Source organism: Desarmillaria tabescens (genome assembly GCF_030435595.1).
Source record: "Desarmillaria tabescens strain CCBAS 213 chromosome Unknown EV420scaffold_36, whole genome shotgun sequence".
NCBI classification, from domain to species: Eukaryota; Fungi; Basidiomycota; class Agaricomycetes; order Agaricales; family Physalacriaceae; genus Desarmillaria; species Desarmillaria tabescens.
In genome coordinates, this window is record NW_026848335.1 from 166,086 (window position 1) to 193,517 (window position 27,432).

Consider the following 27,432-nt stretch of genomic DNA (forward strand, 5'->3'; position numbering starts at 1 on the left):
GCCAGTCTGTCTTGACTCTTCCGCCCATTACGAGTTCGTCACGCTGATAGAATGATATCAGTAGCATTTATCTGCTCTGCCAATTTCAAGGTCATATTGAGTAAGGTGCATTGAATCAGGCTGGGGTATTCAATAGCAGGGTGCCAAGTCGAAGCGCCACTCAGAGTTAGCCATACAGATTTTTCTCTTGTGATGTCCGTTCCCGAAGGCGTTCTCACAAATATAGGTTAATCAAAAAGCCCACTCGTCGTTCGCATTCCGGTGAATCCAAGATCCGCAGCCTTAAGCTTAAGGCCACTCAAACTATGTGTACAGAGCAACAATACTAGACTCCAATTTTGTAACAATCGCATACACGAACTAAGAACTACTTCTTCCCCGCTAACTCTGTAATCTTCGCAGCAATAGCTGATAATCACGATCAGTCAAGAGGTGGGAACAATTAATGGATATACACATACACGCTGGGTCAAGGCCCTGATGATTGATTTGCTCCCAAAGACCACCTGAACCTGAAGGAGAGATGGCGTCAATTGCGGATAAGCTTTGAAAAACCGTGAACGCACCTGCTTTGGTTGCACCCATGTGGGCATACTTGGGCGTAAGCCCCCGTTCGAGGAGCCACGTACCGTATTTGGATCCGATCTGTGAAATTAATGATCAATCAATCAAGAGGAATAACAACCACTCCTGACGACCACCGAGCTTCGCTGACATTGCGGAAAACAAGCCGGAGCCATGGGCGCCAGGAGTACAGAAACCAGAACGAAACTGACCCCAGTTTTTGTATTGAATGTCTCCACGACAAGAACGAAAGGGCTTGATCCGATCATTTTCGTTACCTGTTGAACAAAAACATATACGCTATTAGCCAGATATGACGAGCGGATTCGAGCTTGTATTCTCACCTCCTCGTCCACGGAGCTAAGGGTCGGCTTGTTTATCAAACCCACATTGATACCCTTCTGCCGGCAACGAAGTACCGCATCCCACGACCTGTAGAGCATCTCGCCAAACGACATGACATATCCAGCTTTTCCTTCGGCGATAATCTCGTCCTTGCCTGGGATAAACTCGTAGTCGTCGCCAAAGTACTTAGTTTTTCCGTCCTCTTTGAGTATATAAGGCACCTTGGAGCGGTTGGAGAAGACGAATCGCATTCCACGCTCGAAGAAAACGCGTTTGATAACGGCAATCATCTGAAGGGGGTCGGCAGGGAAGTATAAAAAGGATTCAAACTCTTCTAAACCATTATCAGTGAAAAGAGAGTTGATGCCAAAGTGGCAGGTGTTGTCGGCCTATTGGTGGCATTAGCGACAGGATTCCTCTTTGAGAGTAAGAATATACTCACTATTTCGTCAACGCCAGAATGGGAGAAATGGCAAAGGACGTTAGATCGATTATAGCGGGCCATGGTGATTTCGGATATCACCATTTCGATAAAGGCAGAGAAGGTGGAGAACACTCCAAACTTATTGGGGTCGAAACCGAAACCTGCAGCGGCAGAGAAGTTACCGCGCTCCATGACACCAGATGTAACGAAAACCTCGGGGTGCTTCTGATGTATGGCTTTCAGACCAGTGGACCCTTCCAGATCACCTGCACCGCTATAAGACAAGGAAAATATGGATATTCAAAGAAACCTACTGTCAATAACCATGACCTTATTGGCCGCTTCCTCTTTGCTGAGACCGTCGAGAACAAGATTGACGGCTTCACCGAAAGTGGTCCGATTGGCGCCAGTCTCCTTGGTCGAGCCGATATGAACATATGGCTGCTGTTTGGGCTTAATTTTGCGTAGCATGTCGGCACAGCTTCCAAGCCCTCTGGATTCGAGATACTTGATGGCCGATTCGACAGGGACCGCGTCGTGTCCTTGAATCTTTCCCTCGATATCGGTAATACCTGGAGCCATAGGACGTTTGGAAACAACGGCTGCTGGTCCAGGAGTGGTGACGATGGTGCTGATGGCGCCCCACAACGCATCAATGTCCTCTCCTTGGACAGTGATTACTTTGAGACCGTGTCCTTGAAGCGTCTTTGTCATGTCGAAGCCTTTGAGGTATTCAGAGGGATGACCAGCGATGGTAACGTCATTGTCGTCAATGAGCAACTTCACATTGAGGCCTTTGGCTACGGCGAGCCGGGCTGCCTCGGCGTCGTTACCTTCTTGCTGAGAGCCGTCGGACCCTAAACAGAGGACGTTCCTGTCCTTATTAGCGAGAGCGACGCCGTTGACGAAAGGCCTAGAAGAAAGGGGTCAAATATGCTCTCAACGGAAACTGGCATTGAGTACATACCACATATGTCCAAGACGTCCCGACGAGAATTTGACTCCAGGAGTGAGACCCAGCTCAGGATGGCCGGGCAGTTTTGAGTCAGCTTCCCGATAATGTAGAAGCTGCTCTGCTGGTAATGCACCCTCCAAAGCGGAAAGAATGTACTGGACTGCGACGCGGTGGCCTGGGAGAAACAAACTTAAATGGGCTGTTTTTGTACGCTCCTGCATACGCACCTGCTTCATCAAATAAAATCGGTACGTAGCTGGAATGCGAATGGTCAAAGAGAGCGAGAGCGATGCAGACCTCTGGAATGACATCGTAGGCACCGCCTGAACATGATGTTAATGCAACGACTAGGCTCTTTGCTTAGCGTACATACCTGTATGTCCACTGAGGCCGCGAGCAGAACCAGTGGTGGTGAATAGAACGATAGCGTCTCGAAGTAATTGAATGTTGGCCTTCAACGCGGCCCTTTCTTCATTGGAGAGCTTAGACTTAGCTGGATCCAGCGCAAGCCTGTAAATCCAACTTAGTATCTTCAGAGACCAAGGCCAATGCGAAGTTACTTTTTGAACTTGGTCAAGTCGATGGGGAACATTCTGTCCATAATATGGATGTTGGTAGTAGCGAAGTAGACGGATTCAATTGGCTGACTCCGCTTGGGTTCCACTTTCGATGGCTTACACGAGCTGGTGATGACGAAAACAATGACAGCATTGTATTTCTTATGACGGCAGTGACACGATCTCAGAAAATGAGTTCAGCCTAAGGCAAGTATTTTGAGTTATATATTGGAACTGAACATTAATGATGGCGCTCATCTTTCGCTATGATTCCTACAGAACGAGATTTATGCTTATGCATTTCGATATCGCGGTAGAAGAATTTGATAGACTTCATAGATAATAGCAATAAAGAAAAATCTTTTGGAACAGCATAATCATTAGAAAAGTGCGCCAGAGTGGTAGGGTTCAAGTTCATGGTTAGGTTCAAGTTTGGTGAGGACGTTGTAGTTTGTTCCCACGGATATGCCGAGCCATGCCGGATCTTCGAAATTATCTGCTATTTTGCGCTAATTCCAAATCTTGCTCCTCACCCTAAACGACGATGTCCTCGACGTTGGAACCAGCACTCACCCTGCGGCAGGCTATAAAGGCGAGGCAAAACGTCACCTACACTAACAGCGACGGCCCTTGTTCGTCCTTATCGTCTGCCACACACCTTGTCATTCCTCCCCATACCTTTGCAAAGTCGGCGCCTACTCGTTTTCGCAAGGTCGACGTGACAACCGCCACAGGCCCTCAAGACTTTTACACTCTCGATGCACTGTATCTTGCGTGGTCGCTCCAACATGCATCTGCTGCCGACTACTACGAGACAGGCTCGAGAGAACGGGCTGAACATCGGTTTCGTTAGTATTGCGGCAAGGAAGAAGGTTGTGGATTGGCTGGAGGGCAAGGGCTCCGAGTCTGACATGATTGTTCCTGCTACAGGTGAGTTATCAGCATTAATTTCCTCAGAGACTATCAATTTTTCTCGTGCAGGCGAGACGACTACACCACCAGGAACACCACCACCACGTTCGAGTAATTTGGCTTCATCGTCACCGGGAAAATCAAAGGTCGCGGACACGCCTTCGTCATCGAATAAGCGACGTTATATTGCCGATTCGCATGACCTAGAAGTCGTCAAGAAGATTAAGCAGTACTGAAATCGAACTTCGCGACCGAAGTTCCGTCCTGCGGGGGACAAAACACAACGTACAGTGATATACCCAGTCTCTTGGCACCTGGCTGATTCTCAGCAGAATTTCTCTTCCATTAAAACCATATATGCCGATAAACTGAAGAAAATGCGGGAAGCAAGCAAGCCTGGCGCACCGGCGTCTACTCCGGCACCAACACCAGATCTCAAAATGCAAGCCCGAAAAGCCCGTACGTAATCTTTGTGTCGCCTATTGCATTGGATTTCATGTCGTTGACCCTAGGAAACAACTTCCCGATTATTATGATATCCTCTTCACCCACTGCGCTCATCACAATGCACAATGTCAAACGCTTCTTACAAGAATCTGTGTACGTGTCCCCTCCGTGCTGCGAACCCAAACTCATAAAATTCTCAGCTTTGAAACATCTCAAGCGGCTCGCGAGCGTGCCAAGGCCGAAGGAAATACGAAGCCTGATGACCTTATTCCCATCTACCGCAAGTTGACTCACATTGACCCCAGCGGAAGGGAGACATCAACCCACGCTAGGTATTTTTGCATTCTTACGCTCTTGGCAGTTTCTCATATCAACATGCAGATATCTGGTAGTTGATTCTGTTGAAGCTCTATCGAAATTCGGAGCAGACGCGTGGGATCGTGTCGTATGCGTCATGACTACAGGTCAAGCCTGGCAATTCAAGCCTTACCGATGGAATGAACCAACAGTTCTCTTCCACCATGGTGCGTCTCACGTCCTCAGCCAATTTCTGAATGCCCCAGGTCACTGAGGCTTATGATAACAGTGAAGGGCTTTTACGTGTCATGGGCCAATGATCCCCCGAACAACAGGATCAAGGATTGGAACGTGACCGAGTTGAAGGTCGGTCTTGTTTACTGCACACACTATCGCGATATACTTATCACCTCGAAAGATTGACCAAAACCGGCGGCATATTGATAAATCAGTGGTTGCACACTTTTGGAAGATCTTGGATACATGGACAATGGCAAATAAACCCTGGCTGATGAAGGCGTAAACTTACGTTGCTTTCCGATCTTGACGTTCCTGTATCTGTATATTTAATATTCCTTCGCTGTACAGTCTCCTGCTTTACGCGCCTTTCTCTCTACTCTCTTCAACGATCTGATACTTGGTCTTCATGCTCAGGTTCCTGATCCCAATAGACATCTGCACCTTTCCCCATCCTCTAGCAATCATGGGTCGTCAGCTATGAAGTCAACGTCTTCTCCACGCTGGCAATCTCGACTTTCTCATGTGGACCTGTCCTCAAGGATCTCTATTCCCTCTGTCTAGTTCATACGATGTCATCCGCTTGTTGTACTCACAAAACTAGTAGGAAAAATATTCTATGAAATGTTTACGCTTATCCTTCTTCTGAATCTTCTTCTCAGCATCTTCGACCAAATCTCCGAGTTGATCACCGTAAATATACGTCATCTGAATCTGCAGGAGACAATCCATTGATCTCTGTCACCCAGCGCTGAGCAGCTTCCAGTTGCTCCTCCGGCGCGATTCCCCCGAGTTCCGCCTTGAACAATCAATAGTCCTGCATCGTCCTGAAGATCTTTGCATCCTGCGTATATAAACAGAATTTGATATTGATGAGCTCGTCTAAAGAGGCTTGGGCCTGCGCGTCACAGTATAGCGCTTTTGCTCTCTGCTTCGCCGCGAGAAATTGCCTTGATATATGGTTTTTCAGCCAATCCTTCTATGACTACACTACTAAATAATTCACGCACTGAGTGACGGTCGAGAAGCACATCTGCAATACCGTTTCTCCGGTGGATGGCTGCAAGAGGACACGTTGACGCTTAACATATGCATCGAGTTCGACAAATTGCGAGCTAATGTCCTGAAAATACCATTAGGAATTATTAGCTGGATGTGTGAAACGTACTTTGAGTCGACGCTTTTCATCCTTTCTGTCCCTTTCTTTCTCCTTCCAGTCGGAGCGCAAAGCGAGGAAGAAAGTCACAGGTACTACGAGGAACCAAAATGGACTGGGATCAAAAAGTAACCAGAGAAGTAAGATACAAATGAGTAGGGTCGTGCTAGTGAACTGTTATTCAGGTGTTTCAGAAAGGACCGGTTCCGTATCCGACATGACCTACTAGTGCAAAGTCGTATAGGCGTTTTGAAGAAAATATTTGTGCCATCGAAATAATAGATGGTAAATGGCGACGTTGAAAAAGAGCGTAAAAGTTGTTACCGGGTCGTTGAAGTTCGTTGGAAGTTCGACGTCGACTGTTAGTGTTCGAGCTTTTAAGCCACGAATTATCACGTGATCATGATCTGTCTTTTCTTGGAAAAACACTAGCCTGGCGACTTGCGAGCTGGCTTTATTGCTCGCGTCTCTTTGAGAAAGGCTCAACTCCTTTATTCTTAAGAGAGATTTGAAAATTGCCATGAAAAACGATTTTATTCGAACGGTGATGAAGACAAATATTAGCCCTTCCACCAGTTGTCAACCTCAACGCTGGTATTGACACCCATCGTAATGAATCCAGCAAAGCCCTGGTTAAAAACTCCGCCGAGCATTTCCAATCTGTGTCCGAACTTGGTTAGTGTGGGTCACTTTTATACTCATTATAAAACTGACCTGAAAACCGGGTTATATTTGCCCTCTGGACCATGAGAATCCTCAAAGATGTTAAGAGAGTCGCGCCAGTTACGCGTGCGACCAACTGTGTCTTTGATGGGATTCGTCGTATAGGGATGTATCTCCAAAGATGTTAGACAGGGTGAATAATATGAACAGAAGGCGTACTTTGTCAACTTGTACGTTTATCTCGTCGTCGAAAAAGAATTGACCGACGTGGACAAGTTTTCCAGCTTCGAATGTGCCGTTTGGAAGGGGAGTCCAGCTAGGGAAGACTTTGGTATGGATATGTGTTGCGCGTCCTGTATACTTTCAGTCTTAGTGTCATGACTTCTAAGAACACCCTCGGCGTACCTGTATAGTATCCTGGGAATATCGCTTTGAACAGATCACAGTCAGCAGAATCCTCAGCATGGTATTCGAAGCGATTCACTCGAAAACTGGGCAATGCCATTCTCATTGGTCGGCCAAGCGCCGCGCAAGAACGTCTCTGCAGGCTTCGTCCGAGGGAACGCGCTCAGCAGTCCGTTCCGCTTTCCGCCAACCTGAGGCTTCTCATCGCGAAGCTCAAACGTAGGCTCGGGGTGCCCAGCATAGTGACCCGTAGCGTTAGCATGCCAGATATCGACGAGGACATTTGGAAGAGGTTTGCATGTCTCGACGTCGATGACACCAATATCGAGGAGAAGAGGTACACCGATCTGATATTCCGCAATGTTCTGGCGTATCGGATGGCCGACCTTATGGTAGTAGGGTCCTTCCGTGACGATTGGAGCTAAATGCCTGTTATATAACGCAACGAGAAGCGGAAAAGACGCGACCCACTTAAAACACAAGTGTTGTTTTCCATCTTGGCTTCCTCAGTGACTGGGGTGCAAGACATGAGTTCCTGCCCAGGCTCTGCGTCGTATGTGCCATCGGCAAACAAGTCTTGATATGCAGGAAGCGAGGGGTTGCCAGCCAAGACCTTCTGTGCCCATGCTCTCTTCCGGTGGGCAGTAAACTCGGCTACAGCGGGGGCACAGTGATAGGCTGCCCGCTGCAGTGCTCGTTGAACCTCCCTTTCTTCTGAGGTCTTGGGAGACGAATGGGCCGTAGCGAGAAGAGGTAGAAGCAGACTAAGCAGAGCGTGAGATGGAAGCAACATTGCGAAGGTGAGGGTGGTTTCGTTTCTGATCACAGCTGTAAATAAGAGGGCCCGGAATACACTTTTCCCGCTTGTCTCAGTACTTTCCCCCACAGCTGCCCCGCTCCCCGCAAAGATATTGAAATCCAGCTAGTTCTCGAACCACAGCCTAGATGGCCGACGTCGATGTCCGCTCCCGGCGGGCGAGAGAATTTGATGGGAAAGGACGCATGTATCAAGGATGAGGAACGATGAGGAATCGATGAGGAATAGGCTTAGTCCGTAACTATATGTCGGCGCTATTTTCTCAAGGATTCTTTATGAAAAGAGGCTCCGCGATGTCGATGTCCAGACCGTCGCCGCGTCCTGTCAGGTTCGATAAGCGGAGAAAGTTTTGATGATGAGGCGTCCAATGGAGTCAAGAGCATTTTCGCATGGACACGTGAAATATCATTTTGAGCTGCGAGGAACGCACGGAATTGAAAGAAAATCTGGCGGTGAAGCGACTGAGGCAATGGGAATTATTATTTAATGGGTCAGTTGAGTTGATAAAGTGATAAACAAGCGAAATCAGTTTCCCCTCGGAATGATCCGAAGCAGAAGACCAAGGGAATTCGAACAGCTATGATACGCTACTACTCGTAATTGTGCATTGTGCTCAAAGCAATAGCTGACTGTTAGACAGTAGAAGGAATAGCAATGATATGTGCTTGAGTAGCCGCTGCACTTTTCACTTCTTCAATTTTCCAGCCAGCGATCTGCAAAATATCGGAGAACTGTCGAATCGTCCGCTCCTGGCCATTCACGGTCACCCACATCTGCCACAAAGTCACTTTATATGCATGGAATTCAATATTAAAATTCGTACCTGAAGGTCGAACAAATACTCCCCTACTCTAGCATGCCCAAAGTTTTCTAGAAGAGGCTTTGGCGGCAGAGGCTTTGTTGCACCGGGGATACCGCATGCGAATGAGTCTTGGCAGGCGTAAGACATAAGGGCATCGACGATGAGAAGCTTCGTTCCAGGACCTGCAGCATCACGTAAATGCTTCAAGATACTGATACACATTGAATCATTCCAATCGTGCATGATCCAGCGCATCAAATAAACGTCTGCTGCTTTAATTGGCTGGGGCTCGAAAAAGTCGTGTACTATGGTAACGTGAGGTATGTAGAAGAAATTTTTAAACAAATAATTAATAAACTCGCCTTGAAAAGAGACATGTCCACTAGACACAGCACCAGGCAATTCTTCTTTCCACAACTAAACAACAGGTAGGATCATATCTCAACAACCGGTCTTAAGGTGCTCACCTTTCTCGCGTCTGCGACAAACTTTGGTCGATCCTGTATGATGATCTTCAGATCTGGAAACACTTTCGCTACAGGCAGAGTCGCCATTCCCACTCCTCCGCCAACGTCTACCACCACGCCATTTTGTGGAAGTTGACCCCATTCAAAACCTGTGAAGACAAACTAAATTGAAGATCAGAATGGCGGACGACAACGCTCCTACCGTCGAGCATACTGTGCTTTGGAGCACAAGTCATCGCAAGCCCGAATTTTCGTCTCTCCTCCTCGTTCTCAGGAAGGTCCAGCCATTGCCAAAAGGGTAAGTCAGTCTTTGACGTGTAGTTGAACGGAGCCTTGATGTGATCCTCGGAGTGAGCGAACGATGGATCCTGCATCGTCTCTGCAAGATATGAAGTGAACTTCAGAGTGTGTCCACCACTGAATGCACAAAAAATCAGGAAATAAAGAATACTGGCTTCAAGAAGACACCCTACGTGTATGAGACGAAGGCGGCTATCCCGACACCGCCGTCCCATTTATATTGTGCACTAGAGACAAAGAAGATACGAATATAATTTTGTAAAATAAATACGTAGACTCCTCACCTTTCTATCAGCTTGTCAACTGATTTCCCAGTGTCTAGTAAAGACGAGATGCGATTGTTGGCAAAAACATCCGGAGTGACCTCTTTGAAAATGTGCTCTGTAGCTAGGAGGCGGAGGATGCGTGCTTTACCATGTTTACTGAGCACGCCTCACCCAACCGAACATCGTGAAGAGTCTTACCTAGCTTTCCGGGGCTCGTGCAGCATAGAGCGGCAATCTTTCTGATATGTAGTCCCTGCAAATAGGCCTTGAGAAGAATAAATACCGAAACAAAAAGAAAAATAACCTGGGGGCCAGCATCTCGCAATATCTCTGCAACATGAAGGTCTGTGGCTGTTCGAAGCGCCGAGGGGACGTGAATCTTCAAACAGCATTAAGTACAGCAGGTAACGGTCCATAAGTCGGCTTACCATCATAGCTGTCGAAATGAGGGTCAAATGAGCAGGTCGTATGGTCGCCACTAGCTGAGCTGTTGCAGCAACAATGCAAGAAATCGCGTCGACAACCGCTGGATCGCTGAATCCTTTATCCGGAACCTCGCCTTCATGGCAGGCCAAATCTAGGTCGGGAACTTGAACTCGTTCTTCGATTATGTCAACGGATGAGGATATCAGATTCGCCAAAGAGCGCAGAGTGGAATTCGAAGCCATAGGTATGAGTGGTGATGCAAGCAAGAGCCCAGGTCGCGTCGTTTTAAATGCTGCTATTGCGTCGGCATCTTCAACCGAGATAGTAACACTGTCCGATTCTTCCGCGGTTCCGAAGGCAAAAAAAGACCGCGTCGACACGGAGCTAGCGGGACTAGTGCAGAAATGCAAGCTAGTACCTCCCGAGCCATCAAAACAGTTAGAGATCTGGAATGGTAATCAATATTTCCCATGACATTCCGACTCGGAATTGCAGCAATTTGTCAAGAGAACATCCCCAGCTAAGTTGAGCATGCAAGAAACGGTACTGCGCCTAAGCAGGATGGATGATAGCAATGCGGAAAGTTATTTCGGCGTTTGCCGCCGCTGCGAAAAGAACTAAAAAAAAAGTAGGATTCTCATTATTCAAGTGCTTACAAGTAAAGCAGTAAGTTAGGCTCGTAACAATGAAGTAACCGGTAACCGTCAAGTATCAAAAACATTCAAGTGGCTTTGTCTAAGCCCAGCTCACCACGCTTCAGCCTCAACCTATACCCCTCAAAAACATCAGAAACATAATTCCCGATATGCGCGACATCCTCCATCCTGATTAACTTCTGGACAGTCATATGTTTGAGGATCGCCTTAGCCTCGGCCTTAGCGTCATCATCGCCAGGTACGCGCGATTTGGGAACCGCATCGAGTTGGTCTCCATATAGTGCGACTAACTCTGCTCTCTGTTCCGGGTATGACGGCGCGAAAACATGTTTGCCTAGGAATTCTATTGTCTTTCCTAGGTCGTCATCGGCAAACTTATTGCCGGATTCCGTGTTGCCTTGAATGACTAGTAGTCAATGTGATCAATATCTAGTCCTATCAGAGGGACAGAGTCGCTTACTTGGACGGAAGAAATCAAATGCAACGTCAAAATTATCATCCTCTTGTGCAGCCAGGATGGGGGAATCCTGAGATCTGATTTGATGATAAGCGCTGAGGACTACAAGGAGGAATCTGAAAAACATGTTTAAATTGTGTAACATCAGTGATAGGCGCGCAAGACAAACAAACCGTGTGTATGAGCTATTAACCTTGGTAGTGTGCCATCGAGCCGCATCGAGTTCCGAGCATTCTCCCTTCATCACAGCACAGATAGTGGCTGCAGCCGAAAGTCCACCGGATACTGCGAGATGAACACCAGAAGAGAAAAATGGGTCAATGAAAGCTGTACAAATCAAAATTTAATACGCAAAATTTGTCGGGCGAGAGAATGCAACACACCGCCAGCGTCTCCAATTATTCGATAACCGGGACCGGCATGGTATCTAGCTGCGTAGCTGTAATCACTGGCGCTACTGACAAGAGGAGCGTCAGGTTTCTTGACGAGCTTCGCGCCGACCATTAGTGCTTGCATAGCTGGGACAAGCTCGAGTTGTCTGAGATAGTGAGCGCCCAAAGAGCTATCCCCTCTCGCCGCTTTGACAGCAGCTCTACTGAGGTTGGATTTCTCTTGGTCCATCACAACGCCCACAGAAGTCGTGCCATCGTGCAGGGGGATAAACCAAGCCCATCCAGTCTCGTCTACAACACGAATGATTAACGATTGAAACAATAAAATCAAAGCTGAAACTGACCTGTTAATGCTTCAACAAAAATGGAGTCCTCTCGGGGAGTACCAGCCATGTAGCGCCCCGCTCCAGTCCAGTAACCCCAAAAGGCGACATTCTTCAAATTATTATTGAACTCTCGATTGTTCAAATATTTCGTTGACAGCATTCCTGTTCGTCCGCTGGCGTCGATAATATAGTCGAAATGAACCCGACCCGTGGAACCATCCTTCCCTTTCCAGAGAGCAGCAACAGGGCGTGCCTCTTGGTCACCCACGGCCGGGTCGAATTCAATGTCCGTGACTTTGGTTTCCTCGAAAACTTTGGCGCCAGCCCGCGACGCGTATCGAAGCATTAACTCATCGGAATCTGACCGAATCTGACATGTGACGGTGGGTCGGAATTTTCTGACACAGGAAAAAGAGGCGCTTACGACATGCCAGGAATAATTCTTCGGATCTTGAGATATGAAGTCGGAATCTGCACGACAACGTTAACAGATCGATCAAAGGAGAGAACGGTGAGAAGATCTGACATCCTTCCCTCTTATGCCTGTTCAGTTTGAACCCGCCACCGACCTGACATCAGATGAGCGGATACCACGCTGAGTTACAGAATTGATCCTCACCTTGCGCTGAAAACCAAAAGCATCGAATTCTTCCTCAAGATCGATGAAGCGCAGAAAATGCCTCAAAGCCGCAAGTTGGCTCTCGCCGACATGGTATCTCAACATCAACGTGAAAACTTGATCAAGACGAGCATAAAGATGTCGCCTACCGGGGAAATTTATCGGCTTCAAGGACAATTACGTCGACATTCTCTCTGGCCAAGACAGCGGCGGCATACGATCCACCCGGTCCACCTCCGACAACTAAATGACGCAATAACAAGATCAGCAAAGATAATCATGGTTGAGGATACAGTGATGAACGAACTAAGAACGGTAGTCTTGTTGGGCTGTCAGAGGACGCGGAACAACAGAAGGTTAGAAAAACGCTGGGAGAACGACGAGGGAAAATGTCGTACAATCATCATGTTCAACTAGAACCAGAGTCGTTTGGAGTCAGGCTGATGAATTGGAGATTGCAAGCGAGTTTCTGCGCATTATATACCAGCGGGGGCTAAGACACCTTGTGCAGCACTAGCGGCTTCGTCATGCCGATTGAAATAACGGACACCAGTACTCTAGGAACCCTCGGGCCATTCATTACACATTTCAGCCCTAGTCCTGAGAGCTCCGCTAAGGCGTCATCATCCAGATTCCGGTTGGGGTATTCGTCATGCAGACCGGAAAAACAGACACAATGCCTCAGGATCACCAGAGCTAATCATCGCACATTTTAATCCTATTGCCGAGAGCTCCGCTAAGGCAGAATCATTTAGATTTCCGTTAAAGCATTCCTCAGGAACCATTAACGAGCCGACAATTGATCGGGTCTGACGGTGTCTACGGTCTCCATAGCATACAGGGCGTCTTTTCAAAACATCTACAATGCAGTTTCGGGCCGCTATACCTCAATAAGCGACGGAATGACTTACCTGTTGACATCGGGATTACCGCGGAAGAGGACCATCTTGAGCAGGGTCGGTGGTTAATTGCGAGATAAAGACAAATCTATGACCGATAGTAATGAAATGCATATCATGAGTGCACTAGCATCATAGATTCCGGACGTAGATATGATCTCGAAGATCCCTTTCAGGGCCAATTTGAACGAACGGAATAGAGTGAAACATCTTGCCATAGAGGGGCCAGAGCAAGATACAATGACAGTCAGAAGTTCCCTTGATACAACTTCAAACATCGCATTGCCATTGAGAAGAGCCTCCTCATTCCTAGTGTATCACCGCCAAGAAAGGAATGGTCTCTGCTATTCCAGAGATAGGCCCAGGGAGATAAATGCGTTTGTCTCCTCCAATAGCCTCCAATAGCTGGGTACCAGACATAGTTCGAGCACAGCATTCGGCGGAGTCAACTCTAATGAAACGCCACAAATATTCAGTAGCCCAATAGGGAATAGGGAATGCCACTGACCCAAAACATATGGATACCTGCCATCCTTATGTCGTGCCTTCGGACGGAGCATAATTTGCGAACGACGATAGAGAGACTCACGATGGACATGATGAAGGATGAAAGGAAACTTGTGGTTGACTAACTCCTTACATAAGCAGCTAAGCTAAAAGGCGGGCCCAAAAGACGCGACGTGACAGTATATCATATGACCGTGACATTGACCATCAGTGTGGCCCTTATTTACTTACCCTAGTCTCCAATATTCCTCAATTCTCTAGGCTACGACTTCGCGACGGTCGTACAATCCGCCCCAGCAACGTACCAGTGAAATTGTGCGTTGAGTTTGAAATTTTCCTAAACTCCTGAGTCGCGTGCTACAAATTCCCACGCCGCCACGTAGTAAATTTAGTAGCAATGCCCTCCATCCCTTTTGCATCCTTTCCGCCTCTACTACAGCCAGCGTCTTGTTCTTCCATCATCCTCAGTTCCTGTGCTCATATTTTCTATCACTATTTCCACCGTTTATAAGGCCTCAGCGCTCAGCTTGAAGGACCAGCTTGTGCTCGCTCAAAGAAACTACATTAATCCGGCGCGCATCGTAGGGTGCCCTTACTCTATTATCACATATCTCAGTATGTATCCTTTCCTTTTCCCTTCGATTTATGATATCCCACTGCCGAAATATCCTCTAGATATACATCGCAAATTGCAGTCGGCAGGAACATGGATCCTGGTTCTGCCTTATCTCACTTCCCCTCTGAAATCTTCTGCAGAATATTCGCTTTGGCTTCGGACGGACAGTCCCTGAAAACAACTCAAGGACCCTGGGCTATCAGCAAGGTTTGCAGCCGCTGGCGCTCCATTGTCTTATCCACCCCGACGTTGTGGACACGTCTGCAAATAAATCTGGCGTTGTGGATTCCAGATGCTAGGCGTCGTAGGAATGAATTCGGGTGGCCCAGCCGCGATGTTTATAATGATTTGTTGGACCACATGCCGTTCGCGGATGACTTTGATCAGGATCAGGAATCGTTTGTCCTTAGTGAGACATATGCTATCTCCGCAGGGGCAAGAGAAAACGACGAAGATCTGCGAGAAAGGGAGAGTGTCTGTTCTCCTGGGGTGCAAAGGGGGTCAACGCATCTATCGGAATGGACCATTGCAAGACTGCGGGAGCAGCTAGGGCGGTCTCAGTCGGCCCCTCTGGACGTCAAAGTATATATCCCTTCAGCCGCACCGCCCACAACTCCTTACCTTATTCCGTTCATCGAGCTGCTGTTTTCTCAGTCGCATCGCTTCAAGTCGCTTTCCACTGACATCTCCGCCTCTGTAATCACGCCAGATTACAAGAAACTTGGAAATGTCAGGCGGCTCAAGACAAACGTCCCTTCATCGTTTGCCTTCAATACTTTGTCCTTGCCAGTCGTGACGGCATGTCATTTTGTCCTCGAAGGCACTTCCACGCCTCCATTCACTTCCGAACCTAGGAAAGAAGAAGAACGGCTCGACAATTTACGCGAACTCGTCCTTGAAAGCCAAAATCCCATCCATGCACAGGATCTCCAAGTCCCCATTGGCGCACTTCAGCTCCCTAAGACTCTGGCGTCGCTCACTATCCGGAATCTCGCTCTATCCGTTGCAGTAGTTAAGAATCTTCCTGAGACGCAGAAGATGCGCATTATCAAGGGACCGAAGGCCTACATGACATACCTTCCTGAGGATGTCATTGTGGCGCTCATTAACAAAATTGACCATCGTTTGGATAATGGCCTGTTGCGATCGGTCAGCGTCCAGGGGTTTACAGTACCCAAGCTTGACTCTGCACTCTGGTGCAGAATCGAGGCTTTGAACGAGAGGGAAAACGTTGATATCCAGTTCATTAGGCTCTGGCAATAGTTCAATCAAGATTGGGCCGCCTGGTTTTCAGAGACCTGGAGGATGGAGGTCGTATAGATCCTCCATTGGGGTCTGACTATGAATTCACTAGTTCGACACGACTCCTTGCACTGTTTCCCAAATCGATTTCTAATACGCTATCTGCTACTTTAATCCTATATAGAAAAATCTACTTGTACTAAATTTCTCGGTATTTCTGTACTTGTACTTCCCTCACTACTCTATTCCCGTCAATGATCATGCGGCCCTTAGGCATTGTTTGATAAGTTATAAGTACACATTTGGAGGGCAACTGGAGGTGTTCCTACACATCAGAAACTGAACCGGCCCGAGGTCCGAAGGCAGCTGTAGTTTTGTTCACACGCCTCTTCAACGCGGTCCACCAACAGCAGGAACGACTCATGTTATTCTTTCATTCCTTCCACCATCATGCAGCCCTACTTTGAGACTGTAAAGGTGTGTATCCCATCTGGCTTGTCGTAAAAGTCTACTTAGGCGGTTCTCTTCAGGTAAACAGGCTTAACCGTCGTCCAAAGTGTCGCTCAAGTTCTTCCTTGCCCAGTCATTTGCAGATGTCCCCATTCATCCTGATGGCATCGATACACGTGCATTCCTCGAAGCCTCAGATGGCTTAGTAGGCATGTTCGACCTCCTTGGAACAGGTGTATTCGGGTTCGTACAGGCTGATATTCAGTCGAATATCAAGGTGGGGCTGGCCTTTGCTGGACGGTGCTTTCTCATGGACTGACGATATATGTAGGATGTACGCGCTCAGTACGAGTCCCTTGATCCAGCGCCAATGACGGTCGAACGCATGTTACCAGGTTTGCCCTGCATGTGGCCAGAATCTCCCTGGTCCCTGATATAGACCCGTCTATAGGATCCTGCGCGCCTTCACTCACCCGTCTCGTCCGAGGCCTCGCCTTCACCTGCCTTGCACTGCAGAACATGCAAGAAAACCCCTCGCGCGAACTGCATGTCTGCTTCAAGGCCTCGTATGACACTGTTTTGAAGCACCATCACTCTTTCATCATCAGATCGGTGGTATACGTGAGTTTGTCGCGTGTCGAGTTTCTGCTTTTAGTGTTGATGACAACAATGCAGGTCGCTCTCCATGCGGTACCTCATCGAAGGGACTTTTACAATCGCATTGCACAGGGCGCGCCTCATGATAAGCTGGATGAGGAGATGCGGCGCTGGTTGGCGGGTCTTGATGGGATTGTGAAGCGTCTGAAGGAGTTCTTGAAACAAGGAGGATTTGGCACTGTGTAGCCATGGATTGTGAATCGGATGCGTATTTTTCAGACTTGTGGTACAATACCCATAATCTATAGAAGGGTACCATGGTTGTAGGGAAAGCAGCATTGTACCCTCCGGGCAATGGCCTGTGCCATCAAGGATGGGGTTCGGTATGTCGATTTCCCCCTCATACGCCGCTTTCTTCGAGTCCTGCTTCCAATATCCCTCTCAATCTTTTAAGTCCTGCAAGTTAGGTTATGCGTTCTTCCGGTTTCCTCCACATGGGTTCACTTATTCAGCTAAAGTTTGTCTTCATTGTCGTTGTCGTAATTCTTCATATAGCATGTATACTTCCATGTGAAGGTAGATAATTCTACTGTGTGTCCTGCTCAGTGTTCAGGGCATGAGGGATCTAAAAATATATTGTCGGCCCGAGTACCCCGGAAATGATCCGCACGTCATCTCGAGATTTTTTTTTTCTTTTCTCTTTTTCATTCGTCCCTTCACCACCGTCGTCGTTTCAAAGGTTAGTACCTCCGTTCCTTCCTTCATTTTCCTATGATGCACAAACTTTGTATTTGATCTTCCATGAGATTATCTTTATTTCTACAACGGTATCTGAACACCATTCTACCGGCCTCCCTTTCTCTTCCGTTTGCTGACTGCGCTTTTTCTTCTTCTCAGGTATCAAGACGGGAGTCGACCGTAAATTATGATAGTACAGTCCATTAATATGATAATCTGCAAGTCAAGAACGCCCACATGTCCGAGAACATCCCCCGCCGCTCCTCTTCCAATGACAACTGGCTGGGAGATTCCAGTCCATAGATGCCGTTGGTGGTGTATGTGACGGAGTACCAGTTTTCGTTGTAGTCGGAGTCGGAACCGGAGTCAGAGCTCTTAGTCGAGGGTGGTTTCGTTGCTGTGTACAGTGAGTACGAGGCAGTGGGATGTGGAAACTACATACTTGATGGTAATGTTGTCGTCACGGACCCGTAATTTGACTCTTTCCGCTGAGCTACCTTCCCCGAACCCTTTCCATCAGCTGCTGATGCAATGAGTCAACTAGTGAGAACGCTGTGCGTAGGACGGTAGAATACGTACTACTGGGCATTGGTTCCCCCAGGCTAGCTAGCGTGTAGTCATAGATCGTCAGTCGGAAGTGGGTCGTAATCGAGGGGGAAGGGACCTTGAAGTGGCTTATATAGAAGAGGAACTCTGGACCCGTGGGCCGGCAGATCTATTGAACATCCCAAACGGGTTCTAATAAATAGAGAACGGCCTTTTCCAGACTGTGCTCGAGCAATCTGTCCTTTATTAGGAGAGCATCGCTCTGGTACAGTTACTTGTATATAATACCGCCAAGGCAGTACTGCTCGGAATGGCTTTGGATTGTATTAAATGGCTGTTGCGGTGACGGCAACGTGCATCCAACGAACCCAAAAGGCCCTAGCTGCCGCCCAGGATTATATCAGGGTGGTGCTCTGGTGCTGTAAGGGCGAAGATAGCATCGGAAACACTGAGTGCGTTGCGGTAAAAGGCGAAAATGAGACAGCGAAGGGCTTCCGCGGTACATCATTATTACAAAAACAAGAAGATAACATCGACTCTTGAAGAGCGCTCAAGTTCTCATGACTTGAACGAAAGAGTCAGCTGGTCGACGAATCCGCGTGCTGAGCGTTGTAAGAGTGGGCTGGAACGGTGATATTGGTATTCTTCAAGTCAAGTAATCGATAAGCCGGGCTTCCTCAGCGGATGAAAGGTGAGCAAGAGGACTCGGCCAAGCACACGGGTCAGGGTGAGCGCTTCTTCATAGCATCATAATTATGATTGGGCGAGTCTGTTCCACGTGCGTTACGTTATGAGCTGCGAGCAATCGGTCTTCACAGAGAATCAGACCGAGGTAGTAGCCCTTCCGACGAGCGCATCTACGAAATCCTTGCACGTTCGTGTCGTTAACAAGATGCCATTCCTGGGATTGGTTGGTTCTAGGCTTTTCAGTATCTTAGGCGACGGGTACGGATCTGAGCTTACCAACATTCTTGTTCAGCACAAGTACCTCAACGGCCGGTTCGAATCATTCCCCGAATCTATTGCGGTGGATGTATATCATAGTATATGTTCCTTGTACCACAAGGTGGGTATATGCGCGGTTTCTGCGATAGCTCGAGGCGAAAAAGAGGCTACTGCGCTACTCAGCCTGCTGACCTTGCTGAGAAAGAGCTCTGGTAGGAACCATTGAGTGGGCAGAGAACTAGCGAGCCATGGGATAAGGGGCAGGTGGTGGTACAAAGTCAAGTGATGTGACCAATCATTGCGCGATCAAGTCTGTAATACAATGGTCGCTACCACGGCCTAGAAATAGACTCAATGTGTCCCGCAACAAGCTCTGAAGACATATGAAGTCATATATTCTCTAAAGTTTTGCCGCTTTCTTTCATACGACGGACCTGCCTGCATTGTCTGGTTCAAAAGGATATATGACAAGACTGAATACTTCCTTGTGAGAACCTGTCCATCTGAACTGACTGCAAACCATCTACTGATATCCAAATTCCTATATCGTACATTGACATCCTTCACACCAAGGGAATCTGCCTCAGAGCCTCGACCGTGAAGAGCCAGCCCGATGATTCACTCCAATGGTGTCCAACACATCGCAGATCGTCTCCGCCAACAAATCCGGCTTCTCTTGCACAATCATGTGTCCCGCTCCTCTGACACGGGTCATAGAGGCGACATACCGGCCTTGCGACGCATCAATGAGGCAATCTTGGAAATAATTGGGGCTAGTATGGAATCAACAACGGTAAAAAGACCATGCAGAGAACATTAGACTCACACTAAATCATTATACGTTCCCCAAATAACATGAACTGGCACGGCATGGCAAACCTTCGCGAGCTCAGTCGTTGCCTCGAAGTGTCCATCGACATCTGGATAAGACATGGCTTCTTGTTTCCTATCACACTTGAGGGCGACTCCGCCCTGGTGGTGCTCCTGTAGTCCGTGTTTCTAAGAAACCGTTGAGCTTCAGACGATGTCAGTTTTAATCGATTACTGACGACAAAAATATCCAGGACTCTTTCATCCCAGACTCTCCACGGAAATCTCCCGGAGAGCCAACTACGCGCGTCGTCTCTCCCTGCCCACCGGTGGCGTCGAATGCTCGTCGCGCACACGGCACCCTCCATGGTCGCCATACGGTCGGCAAAGTGAGCTCGGAAGACATCCTCCGTAATCATAGTGGGTTCGATGAGAACCAAGCCGGCATATGGAGGGGAGCTTTGGGTTGTCAGCATCCTTGAATGATGATATCAGCCTCAGCCCAAAAGAGTATAGACAACTGGACTTACATGGCTCCGGCTCCCGCTGAATGACCTAGTCCGACTATCCGGTGTCCCCTCATCCGAGGTGAACGAACAAACGAGGCGATTGCAGGGGCCCATTCGCATATAGCTATTGCTCCTCTTTTAGTATTGGCCACCAGCAAAGGAAATGATAGTGGGACGTACAAACTCCTTCAGGCCGTTCCCTCAACGCGCGCTCGTTCAGCAACGCAGCGTCACCGTGATTCTGCCAGTCAAACGCCCACGCTTCACGTATTCTATGCCTCGGCGATTTGGCCTCTTGGAGACCAAAGATTCGTTCAATAGTAGGCTCCCATTGTTCTTTATCTGCAGTTTGAGGATAGGTAAGGCCAGGAGCGACAATGGAGAATATAACTCACGAGACCCGATGCAATGGGCGAATATCAGAGTGAGCCCGTCGATGTTTTCCTTGTTGGTGCCTCGTATTCTGTATCTCCTTGCCGTCATCTTCAGCGCAGGTCCTTTTCGACCACCAATAGGCTGCACACCATCCAAAACGAAGAGCTCGCTGTACATGCTGGCCGCCGTTGTCAGGTAATGTCGGTGAAGTATCTGTGGCAGTAAACGGAAAAGAAGAGTGAATCCATGGCAGATATTATAGCGTTGCCTGAGTCAAAGTGACGGTTCGAGTGAAGGTTACGCGCCCTTCTGGAATCCCAGCTCCGGTAACCCAAAAAGGCTGAAACCCTAACCCTACACATTACCTTCACCTTTCAGAGTTACCACATCCTTCTCGAACAAGTGCAACGGGGGTAATAGCCGTGACTGAATTTCGTACAGAAAAAAAATAATAGAAAAAAGACTATTCTGGTATCGCTCGTCTCTGGCTTGGTTTGCCCCGAACTGCATTCTGGACTCACTACTTGGCTCCTGACACGCTGATCCCATTACTGGGCTGATAGCGCGCTATACTGACCCTTTTCAGTCGTGACGATCCGTTATTTTTGGACGAATACATGCGGTTCCCAATGGCAAGTGGTGAACGTTCTTAGGCTCAAAGTCTTCCCCAAGGATATACCACGAGAGATATCCTCAACGTCCTCGGGCTCACTCGTAGTTATCCTGTGTACACACTATCTCGTCTTCTCGCCACTGCCTGATGTAGTTAGCGTGAGCGGCACCCTGTCTGAGCACCTGCTTCTTCGTCATACTCGTACAGGGTAGAGTCCTCGGAACCGGAATCCAGCAGCCACAAGAAGCGTTGGGTATGTGTCACTTCAATATCCCAGCCGCATTCTCAACGATGAGAGCTCTTCCAGCTATGTAGTCGTGAATTTCCAGATGCACTTCAAGAACCCGCAAATGTTCCCACCTAGAGTTATCGGACATTCCAAATTATCAGTATCTCCAGAATATGACTCAGTTCCGTTGAGCGCTCGTACTGATCAGCGCCTACTAGTGGTGAGTCTCTTCCACTTCTCTCATGGTCTGGTCCAGATTATACCACAATATAGAATCGGCTTCCCGTGAAGACCCCGATCTTGATTCCAACCGGTGTTTTGGAATTTCATCCGTTCCTCTTCAGAAGTCCCGTTGCCTTCCAGCGGCCGTAGACACCTTCGTTCGTGGAGCTCTCCTCGAGTTCTGTAGCCAAGCCCATACTTCTTCATCTCGGTGACAACGCTCGTCATCGATAGCCGTCTCTAGAACTCGGTTTGTACATTCTCCGCGCGAAGAGAACGGTGGCACCCGTCTTCCGCGTCCAGACGTCATAGTTCTTCTTCTCTATTCATTCACTCATTTACCGGGGTTGCTAGAATCATCGATCGAGCAGTGATTCAAAATAGTACCTGTTCGAACGCCATTACGTTTCGTTCTCTCCTGAAGGGCTGATGGCGTCAGTGCCCTCTCTTACACGAAGATTTAGAAAGGAACAATGAACCGTTGAAAGCTTGCATGGTTCCAAGTTATATCCAAGTCTCATCTGTCCCGCAGACTAAAATGTAGACTACAATCTCAGAAATCAACTACATCGGCAATGGCTTGAGGGGAAACCTGGGAAGCAGATCAATGAGGTTCTAAAATGTTGTTACTTATTATCTGGACATGACCTGAGCGCTCCTGCTAGCCCGACGACGTACTCAACAGATTGATAGAAAATACGCACCACTATGTCATCTAAATTGTGAATGTTGGTTGGGGAGGGAGAGTAGAAAGAAATGTCCAGATGTTGTCAATTATTTCATACACACAGTCATTTACCGGTCTGGCATAGGAGAAAATAAGACGTCTCTGACTTGAAGGCGTTAGGAATGGGTTGTTGTAAGTCCAGCAAAGGCCAAATCAGATATTTCAAGGCGAACTTTCAAATGGGCACGAGACCTATTGATGAGATAGTATTCATAACAAATACAACATTTAATCTTCTTTGCGGCTCGAGGAGGATTAAGAGCGAGCACTGAAGTACTGACCTGTGATGTCTTTTTTGGACGTGGGTAGCTAACGGTCCGAAGCATCCGCCGGTATAAAGGGCCCCGGTCCGATGCCCGCTTTGTTTTCAAACTTGCATGTCGTCGCCCTTATTCCTTCTTGCAGTGGCTCTATCGACGCGTTTTTTGGTCGCGTAACTGGTGTATTTTACTCGAGATATCGAGAACTGTCTTTATCTGTACGTCACCCTACCCCTTCTTTTCAAGCAGGCGCTCATCGTTCTCCAAAGTCGCTCTGAAAGAGAGCTACGAGTGGTTTGACTTTTGCTCTTTCAATCGCCTATTTACGCTTTTTTTGGGTGGTATATAGTCATATATATGCTATTGCGGTGAACCTGCGCGACAAATAGTGAGCCGAAACGTAGATTCTTTCATGGCACTGATATTTAGTAGCATCCGTTTAGGTGGCTTGACTTTCGAACACATTCCACAAAAGCACGAAAAGCGTACATCGTGAGGCTGATATGGATATCACCCCCGATGCGTCGCTAGCCATGGATATCGACAATTTGGAGGATGAAATATCTTCGTCGTCGCCGGACAACAGCGGACACGCTTTGTGGAAGGCCTCCCAAACTCCCAACGTGGCCCTTCGCGACCTTATCATGGAGTCATCAGAGAGCTTGGTTGGTTCCTGTATGTTTGCTTCCATATACGAGACTCGACTTGCTGATGTTTCGTAGCACTCGATAAGCGCATCCCCAGGTGGGATGGCCCTAGTTCCCCTCAAGAGCGTCGGAGATCTGCCCCATATAATACGAAGCGCCGTCCTCCTCCGCGACGGACCACTTCCACTGCACTGCAGCCCCTCACTCCCACATCTACCAGTTTACCCGGTGCCATACCCGAAGTAAACAAATTGTTCGGGCTCATTGGAATGGTCCGGGTTGACGACGAGAACTCGGAGCAGGTTTCTGTGGCTAAGGAGAAGGAGAAAGTCACGATGAGAAGAAAAAACGGACGTAACACTATGTGTCCGCCACCCGCTCCGAAAGGCAAAGGGAAAGGAAAAGGGCTTGCACAAGATTCCAAAAAGGACGTTAATAAGGGACGTCATAGTGGCAAATTTACTACGCCAACCATCTCTTTGCCGGCTTCCACTTCGACGACATCACTTTCGGACGTTCCTATGCTGGATGTTAGTTCACATAGTATGCATGGCGAACACGCAGTTCCGGCACCACCTCCACCCCCATTGTTGACTCCTGGTCCAAGTGAGAATGCTCCGGGACGCAGTAGAGCATTACTGGACGGCGCGGTCCCAAAGTGCCCGCAGCAGGACCCGAAAAATGCACATGGCAAACAACCGTCTGCTCCGTTAAAGGTCGTCAAAACTACTTCCTCTAGCAACGATGCTGTACACGTTGTGACGACTTCACTTCCGCAGACATCTACAACACCAAAGACGACATCCCAACCCCGATCGGGCGAGGGCGAGAAGGCAGCAACTTGTTTGTCTCTAAATGCAAACAAGGCTCCTTCTGGACCAAGCAGGCATTCGTCAACCAGGAGTCTCAGGTCTTCATCCTCTGTCAGTCGAACAGAACTCATTAGGCAGGCACTTGTCACTCCACCATCGTCATCCGAGAGAAACGAGGGACAGCCGCCCTCGATTTCTAAAGGTGATTCCCTTAGGCAAAGCGGTCGTTCCTCCAGCCGAGGGGTAACACCTCAACCCACTCTTTTATCTAACCGAAGTCGACCCTCGACTTCCTCTGCGGCATCGTCGCGATCTGTATCTCGCCAACCTCCATCTCAATCGCCCATTGCAACGCAACCAAAGCCCTTGGGCACAGATCCTTCCCATCGACCTCCCCCTCGGCAACTGGGTATGGGCGTGCGTCGAGCCAGTTCGGCGCCAACAGGTCCGCTTGCGAATAGGCCATTGCCGACGCACCAGAAAGGGTTTAAACCGCCTCTTCTCATTGGAACTCAGATTCCGAAGCCTGTGGAGAAGCCTCCGAGTCCCCCTCCCCCTCCCGCACCCCCTGCTCCTCAGAAGGAGCCCTCGTCGGATACTTCGTTTGATTGCTCTTTCGATATAGATCCGGAGGAGCTGGATAATGCGATGCAGGAGTTTGACTAGAATTTCTTATTTACTTTCCATTTACTTCCTTTCTTCAGGGCATATTTGATTAATGTTGTATTTCTTTCTCTGTCACCGGCATCTACTCATGTATTGTAACCCAAGCATTAAAATACTCATCCGCATTTACATTTTCGTAATTTCTGGTCGACGTACCACGTGACATGATTTCCTGGTCCGAAGTTATTAAAATTTCTCCATTTTCATTTCCTTCCATCATGGATGCGCCGTTGAACCCTCCGGCACGAATACAGCCTTTCTCAGTGACATCAATCTCAGCCAGGAGCACCCAAAAGCAAATTGACGCTTTTATGAGCGAGTTCCAAGCTCGTACGACGGCGGGGCAGGGAATCAACACGGCTGTGACAGTTCAGTTGCAGAACTTGCGGGATGCGCTGCATGAGGAGCATGAGAGGAAGAAGAAGTAGATCAAGGTTAGTGTGCAGATGATATTGGGTATTCTCAATCCACTAACGTGACTTGGATTCACCGAAACAGCGTGTTTTATTTGCAACCCTGCTTTTGTTTCCTTCTACTCGATGTTTTACACCTGCTTTTCTAATAGAGCATTTTTCAAGCATCGTTCCCCCAGACTCCCCCCAATATGAAATCTGAGATAACATGAATGGATCTACTACTAAATTATAGAATCCCGCCTCTGGCGAATTTAGGGTCCCCCCCAGAAAACTTTCGTTCCCCTTGGCTAGAGATCAAGAAGGAACCCGAGTAGAGAGTAGACATAAAACCCCTTGTAGTATATGTGTACTTTACCGTAACTAGCGCAACACCTGTTTTCGATGTACCAGAAGTGTCAAATTCAACATGCTTTTCAATACTTCTAGCAGCCACAATTCCTTCCTACTGTACCTCGAATTTTTCTAGGATACCTATTGGTGTCCTTAATAGTTCTGCTCGTCTGGTATGTCTTGTTCCCAGAAAATAATCTTGAGCTTTGCAGCACTTGACACTTCCTTGCTAAAATTGACCGCCACTTGCATGGCGGTACCATTCCGCAGCAGCCCATGTTCTTCTGAAAAATCTAAAACTTGGCGCCATGAAGGCATGATATCCAATCTATTATTCTATCAAATTTCCAAAGTAAATTCTCAAAATTGAGGAAATGAGCCACTTCGGACATTTAAATCGACGCTTCCAATGGTCAATTGCTATGTTTCTGGTCCAAAATAGAAACGGCATTGCTGAGTCATCCTATGATGACATGTGACGGAAAAGCTGCTTCTTTACTTCCATCCACAGCCTTGGCCTCCTCCGCCACTGTAATTTTATCGCTCCATTCTCCTTCTCCTTGCATATGGCCCTGCCCAAGGTACGTTCTCTGACATTGCCTCTCTTTTTTACTTCCTCATTTCTTTATCGGTTCGCAGCGGATTATCAAGGTACTAGCAACCATCTTTTAGTGCTCGCGTGCATTCACCCAGAAGCACAGGAAACCGAACGACTGGTAGCAGACCCAGCACCGGGAATAACAGCTGCACCGCACGAAGACAATCTACGATATTTCGATGTTACTATCCAGGGTCCTGATGGGAGTCCGTTTGCCAGTACGTTCGTCTGTCCAGTAATCAGTCGGGAGTTACTGAACCTATCCGCACAGACGGTGTTTTCAAGCTAGAGCTTTTTCTTCCCGAGGAATACCCAATGGCGCCTCCCAAGGTCCGTTTCCTGACCAAGATCTACCATCCTAACATCGGTACGCCGTACGACGAGCAAGCAATTTTTGTGATCTCACTCAGATGGATAAACAGATAAACTCGGGCGAATCTGTTTAGATATCCTGAAAGGTACGTCACTCATCTTTTCATTCGCAATTGGTGATTAACCGATCGCATGTGAAAGACAAATGGTCGCCTGCTCTTCAGATCCGCACTGTCTTGTTGTCGATACAAGCGTTACTCAGTGCGCCGAATCCTGATGACCCTCTCGCTACCGATGTTGCGAAGCATTACAAGGAGAATGAGAAGGACGCACAGCGCGTCAGCCAGGAGTGGACACAGTTGTACGCTTCTGTTTAGAGCGATAGAGATGTGTATGAAGAAGTTTTTGTTATCGTTCGTCACAACCATGAATTTTGTAATCCTACATCAGCTCACGCTACTTTTCCCTATGCCTTGCCGCTCGTCGGTTCCAAAGACCTTGGCTCTGTAAACTAGAATTCATACGTGTTCTAAGACATCTACAAGTTGACACTGCGGTAGCCAGTTTGTTATACCACCTTCTGTTTCAGGCTCCTTTCTTTGTTGAGGTGCTCATTTGCAGATAATGCTTCCTATGTCGTTCCATCCCGATTAAATTTTCAATTAATCTGTCCTTTGAATAACAGCACGTCAAATGGAGTGTAATTGGTGCACACAAGTCTTCTACGGTACTCATAGGTGCCTGCAATCACACTCAAGCCTCCTGTATGAAACCGAGTAAGGAGTCCATGCCCTCGATAGTATCAAGAACATTTTTTGACCGTCGCTACGCAAGCAAGAATGTCCTTTCTACTGTCCTTAGGCGCCTCTTAAATGT

At 48.0% G+C, this 27,432-nt stretch overlaps 12 protein-coding genes across 12 annotated transcripts; 6 read left to right on the plus strand and 6 right to left on the minus strand.

Annotated features, from left to right (window-relative positions):
* Positions 1-184: 184 nt before the first annotated feature.
* On the minus strand, positions 185-3,270 carry EV420DRAFT_1563019 (thiamine diphosphate-binding protein). The gene is made up of 11 exons (XM_060473914.1): positions 2,849-3,270; positions 2,662-2,798; positions 2,516-2,611; positions 2,301-2,463; positions 1,648-2,246; positions 1,352-1,599; positions 909-1,298; positions 777-842; positions 567-645; positions 462-512; positions 185-408 (listed from the first exon to the last, which is right to left on the minus strand). Exons 1-11 carry the CDS (start codon positions 2,887-2,889, stop codon positions 368-370), a joined length of 1,911 nt encoding a protein of 636 aa, XP_060327209.1. The 5' UTR covers positions 2,890-3,270; the 3' UTR covers positions 185-367.
* A 102-nt stretch (positions 3,271-3,372) lies between these two features.
* EV420DRAFT_1563021 (RNA pol II accessory factor, Cdc73 family-domain-containing protein) lies at positions 3,373-5,375 on the plus strand. Its single transcript, XM_060473915.1, has 10 exons — positions 3,373-3,693; positions 3,718-3,749; positions 3,805-3,986; positions 4,015-4,042; positions 4,090-4,216; positions 4,270-4,357; positions 4,405-4,536; positions 4,586-4,728; positions 4,791-4,867; positions 4,920-5,375. Exons 1-10 carry the CDS (start codon positions 3,390-3,392, stop codon positions 5,022-5,024), a joined length of 1,218 nt encoding a protein of 405 aa, XP_060327210.1. The 5' UTR covers positions 3,373-3,389; the 3' UTR covers positions 5,025-5,375.
* Positions 5,376-6,235, minus strand: EV420DRAFT_1563024 (uncharacterized protein; the record flags this gene model as incomplete). The annotated part of the gene is made up of 3 exons (XM_060473916.1): positions 6,121-6,235; positions 5,907-6,068; positions 5,376-5,861 (listed from the first exon to the last, which is right to left on the minus strand). Coding segments are annotated over exons 1-3 (340 nt in total), but the record flags the coding sequence as incomplete, so codon positions are not given.
* Positions 6,236-6,422: 187 nt separating this feature from the next.
* Positions 6,423-8,083, minus strand: EV420DRAFT_749920 (Intradiol ring-cleavage dioxygenase). The gene is made up of 6 exons (XM_060483324.1): positions 7,434-8,083; positions 7,042-7,383; positions 6,963-6,986; positions 6,777-6,910; positions 6,609-6,730; positions 6,423-6,554 (listed from the first exon to the last, which is right to left on the minus strand). The coding sequence occupies exons 1-6, from the start codon at positions 7,753-7,755 to the stop codon at positions 6,455-6,457; spliced, it is 1,044 nt and encodes a 347-aa protein (XP_060327212.1). The 5' UTR covers positions 7,756-8,083; the 3' UTR covers positions 6,423-6,454.
* A 208-nt stretch (positions 8,084-8,291) lies between these two features.
* EV420DRAFT_1563029 (S-adenosyl-L-methionine-dependent methyltransferase) lies at positions 8,292-10,625 on the minus strand. Its single transcript, XM_060473917.1, has 10 exons — positions 10,043-10,625; positions 9,919-9,993; positions 9,813-9,867; positions 9,633-9,756; positions 9,522-9,575; positions 9,251-9,465; positions 9,049-9,197; positions 8,944-8,998; positions 8,603-8,886; positions 8,292-8,552 (listed from the first exon to the last, which is right to left on the minus strand). Exons 1-10 carry the CDS (start codon positions 10,280-10,282, stop codon positions 8,412-8,414), a joined length of 1,392 nt encoding a protein of 463 aa, XP_060327213.1. The 5' UTR covers positions 10,283-10,625; the 3' UTR covers positions 8,292-8,411.
* Positions 10,626-10,668: 43 nt separating this feature from the next.
* EV420DRAFT_749946 (FAD/NAD(P)-binding domain-containing protein) lies at positions 10,669-13,193 on the minus strand. The gene is made up of 11 exons (XM_060483325.1): positions 12,889-13,193; positions 12,798-12,819; positions 12,640-12,733; positions 12,491-12,587; positions 12,398-12,440; positions 12,296-12,342; positions 11,890-12,241; positions 11,537-11,836; positions 11,327-11,480; positions 11,157-11,269; positions 10,669-11,102 (listed from the first exon to the last, which is right to left on the minus strand). The coding sequence occupies exons 1-11, from the start codon at positions 12,895-12,897 to the stop codon at positions 10,762-10,764; spliced, it is 1,572 nt and encodes a 523-aa protein (XP_060327214.1). The 5' UTR covers positions 12,898-13,193; the 3' UTR covers positions 10,669-10,761.
* Positions 13,194-14,593: 1,400 nt separating this feature from the next.
* On the plus strand, positions 14,594-16,094 carry EV420DRAFT_1563033 (uncharacterized protein). Its single transcript, XM_060473918.1, has one exon. It carries the CDS (start codon positions 14,603-14,605, stop codon positions 15,773-15,775), a length of 1,173 nt encoding a protein of 390 aa, XP_060327215.1. The 5' UTR covers positions 14,594-14,602; the 3' UTR covers positions 15,776-16,094.
* A 110-nt stretch (positions 16,095-16,204) lies between these two features.
* On the plus strand, positions 16,205-17,300 carry EV420DRAFT_1705869 (glycolipid transfer protein; the record flags this gene model as incomplete). Its single annotated transcript, XM_060479544.1, has 5 exons — positions 16,205-16,231; positions 16,338-16,481; positions 16,536-16,591; positions 16,621-16,825; positions 16,880-17,300. The coding sequence occupies 5 exons, from the start codon at positions 16,205-16,207 to the stop codon at positions 17,045-17,047; spliced, it is 600 nt and encodes a 199-aa protein (XP_060327216.1). The 3' UTR covers positions 17,048-17,300.
* A 2,099-nt stretch (positions 17,301-19,399) lies between these two features.
* On the minus strand, positions 19,400-20,989 carry EV420DRAFT_749980 (Alpha/beta hydrolase fold-1). The gene is made up of 6 exons (XM_060483326.1): positions 20,745-20,989; positions 20,530-20,691; positions 20,371-20,473; positions 20,080-20,317; positions 19,857-20,029; positions 19,400-19,803 (listed from the first exon to the last, which is right to left on the minus strand). The coding sequence occupies exons 1-6, from the start codon at positions 20,899-20,901 to the stop codon at positions 19,614-19,616; spliced, it is 1,023 nt and encodes a 340-aa protein (XP_060327217.1). The 5' UTR covers positions 20,902-20,989; the 3' UTR covers positions 19,400-19,613.
* Positions 20,990-22,862: 1,873 nt separating this feature from the next.
* Positions 22,863-25,137, plus strand: EV420DRAFT_1563054 (uncharacterized protein; the record flags this gene model as incomplete). The annotated part of the gene is made up of 4 exons (XM_060473919.1): positions 22,863-22,993; positions 23,045-23,163; positions 23,219-23,450; positions 23,498-25,137. Coding segments are annotated over exons 3-4 (1,571 nt in total), but the record flags the coding sequence as incomplete, so codon positions are not given.
* Positions 24,983-25,565, plus strand: EV420DRAFT_750315 (uncharacterized protein). Its single transcript, XM_060483327.1, has 2 exons — positions 24,983-25,334; positions 25,399-25,565. Exon 1 carries the CDS (start codon positions 25,065-25,067, stop codon positions 25,326-25,328), a length of 264 nt encoding a protein of 87 aa, XP_060327219.1. The 5' UTR covers positions 24,983-25,064; the 3' UTR covers positions 25,329-25,334; positions 25,399-25,565.
* A 561-nt stretch (positions 25,566-26,126) lies between these two features.
* Positions 26,127-27,265, plus strand: EV420DRAFT_1563057 (ubiquitin-conjugating enzyme). Its single transcript, XM_060473920.1, has 6 exons — positions 26,127-26,227; positions 26,286-26,297; positions 26,348-26,462; positions 26,516-26,611; positions 26,667-26,702; positions 26,758-27,265. Exons 1-6 carry the CDS (start codon positions 26,213-26,215, stop codon positions 26,931-26,933), a joined length of 450 nt encoding a protein of 149 aa, XP_060327220.1. The 5' UTR covers positions 26,127-26,212; the 3' UTR covers positions 26,934-27,265.
* The last annotated feature ends 167 nt before the right edge of the window (positions 27,266-27,432 follow it).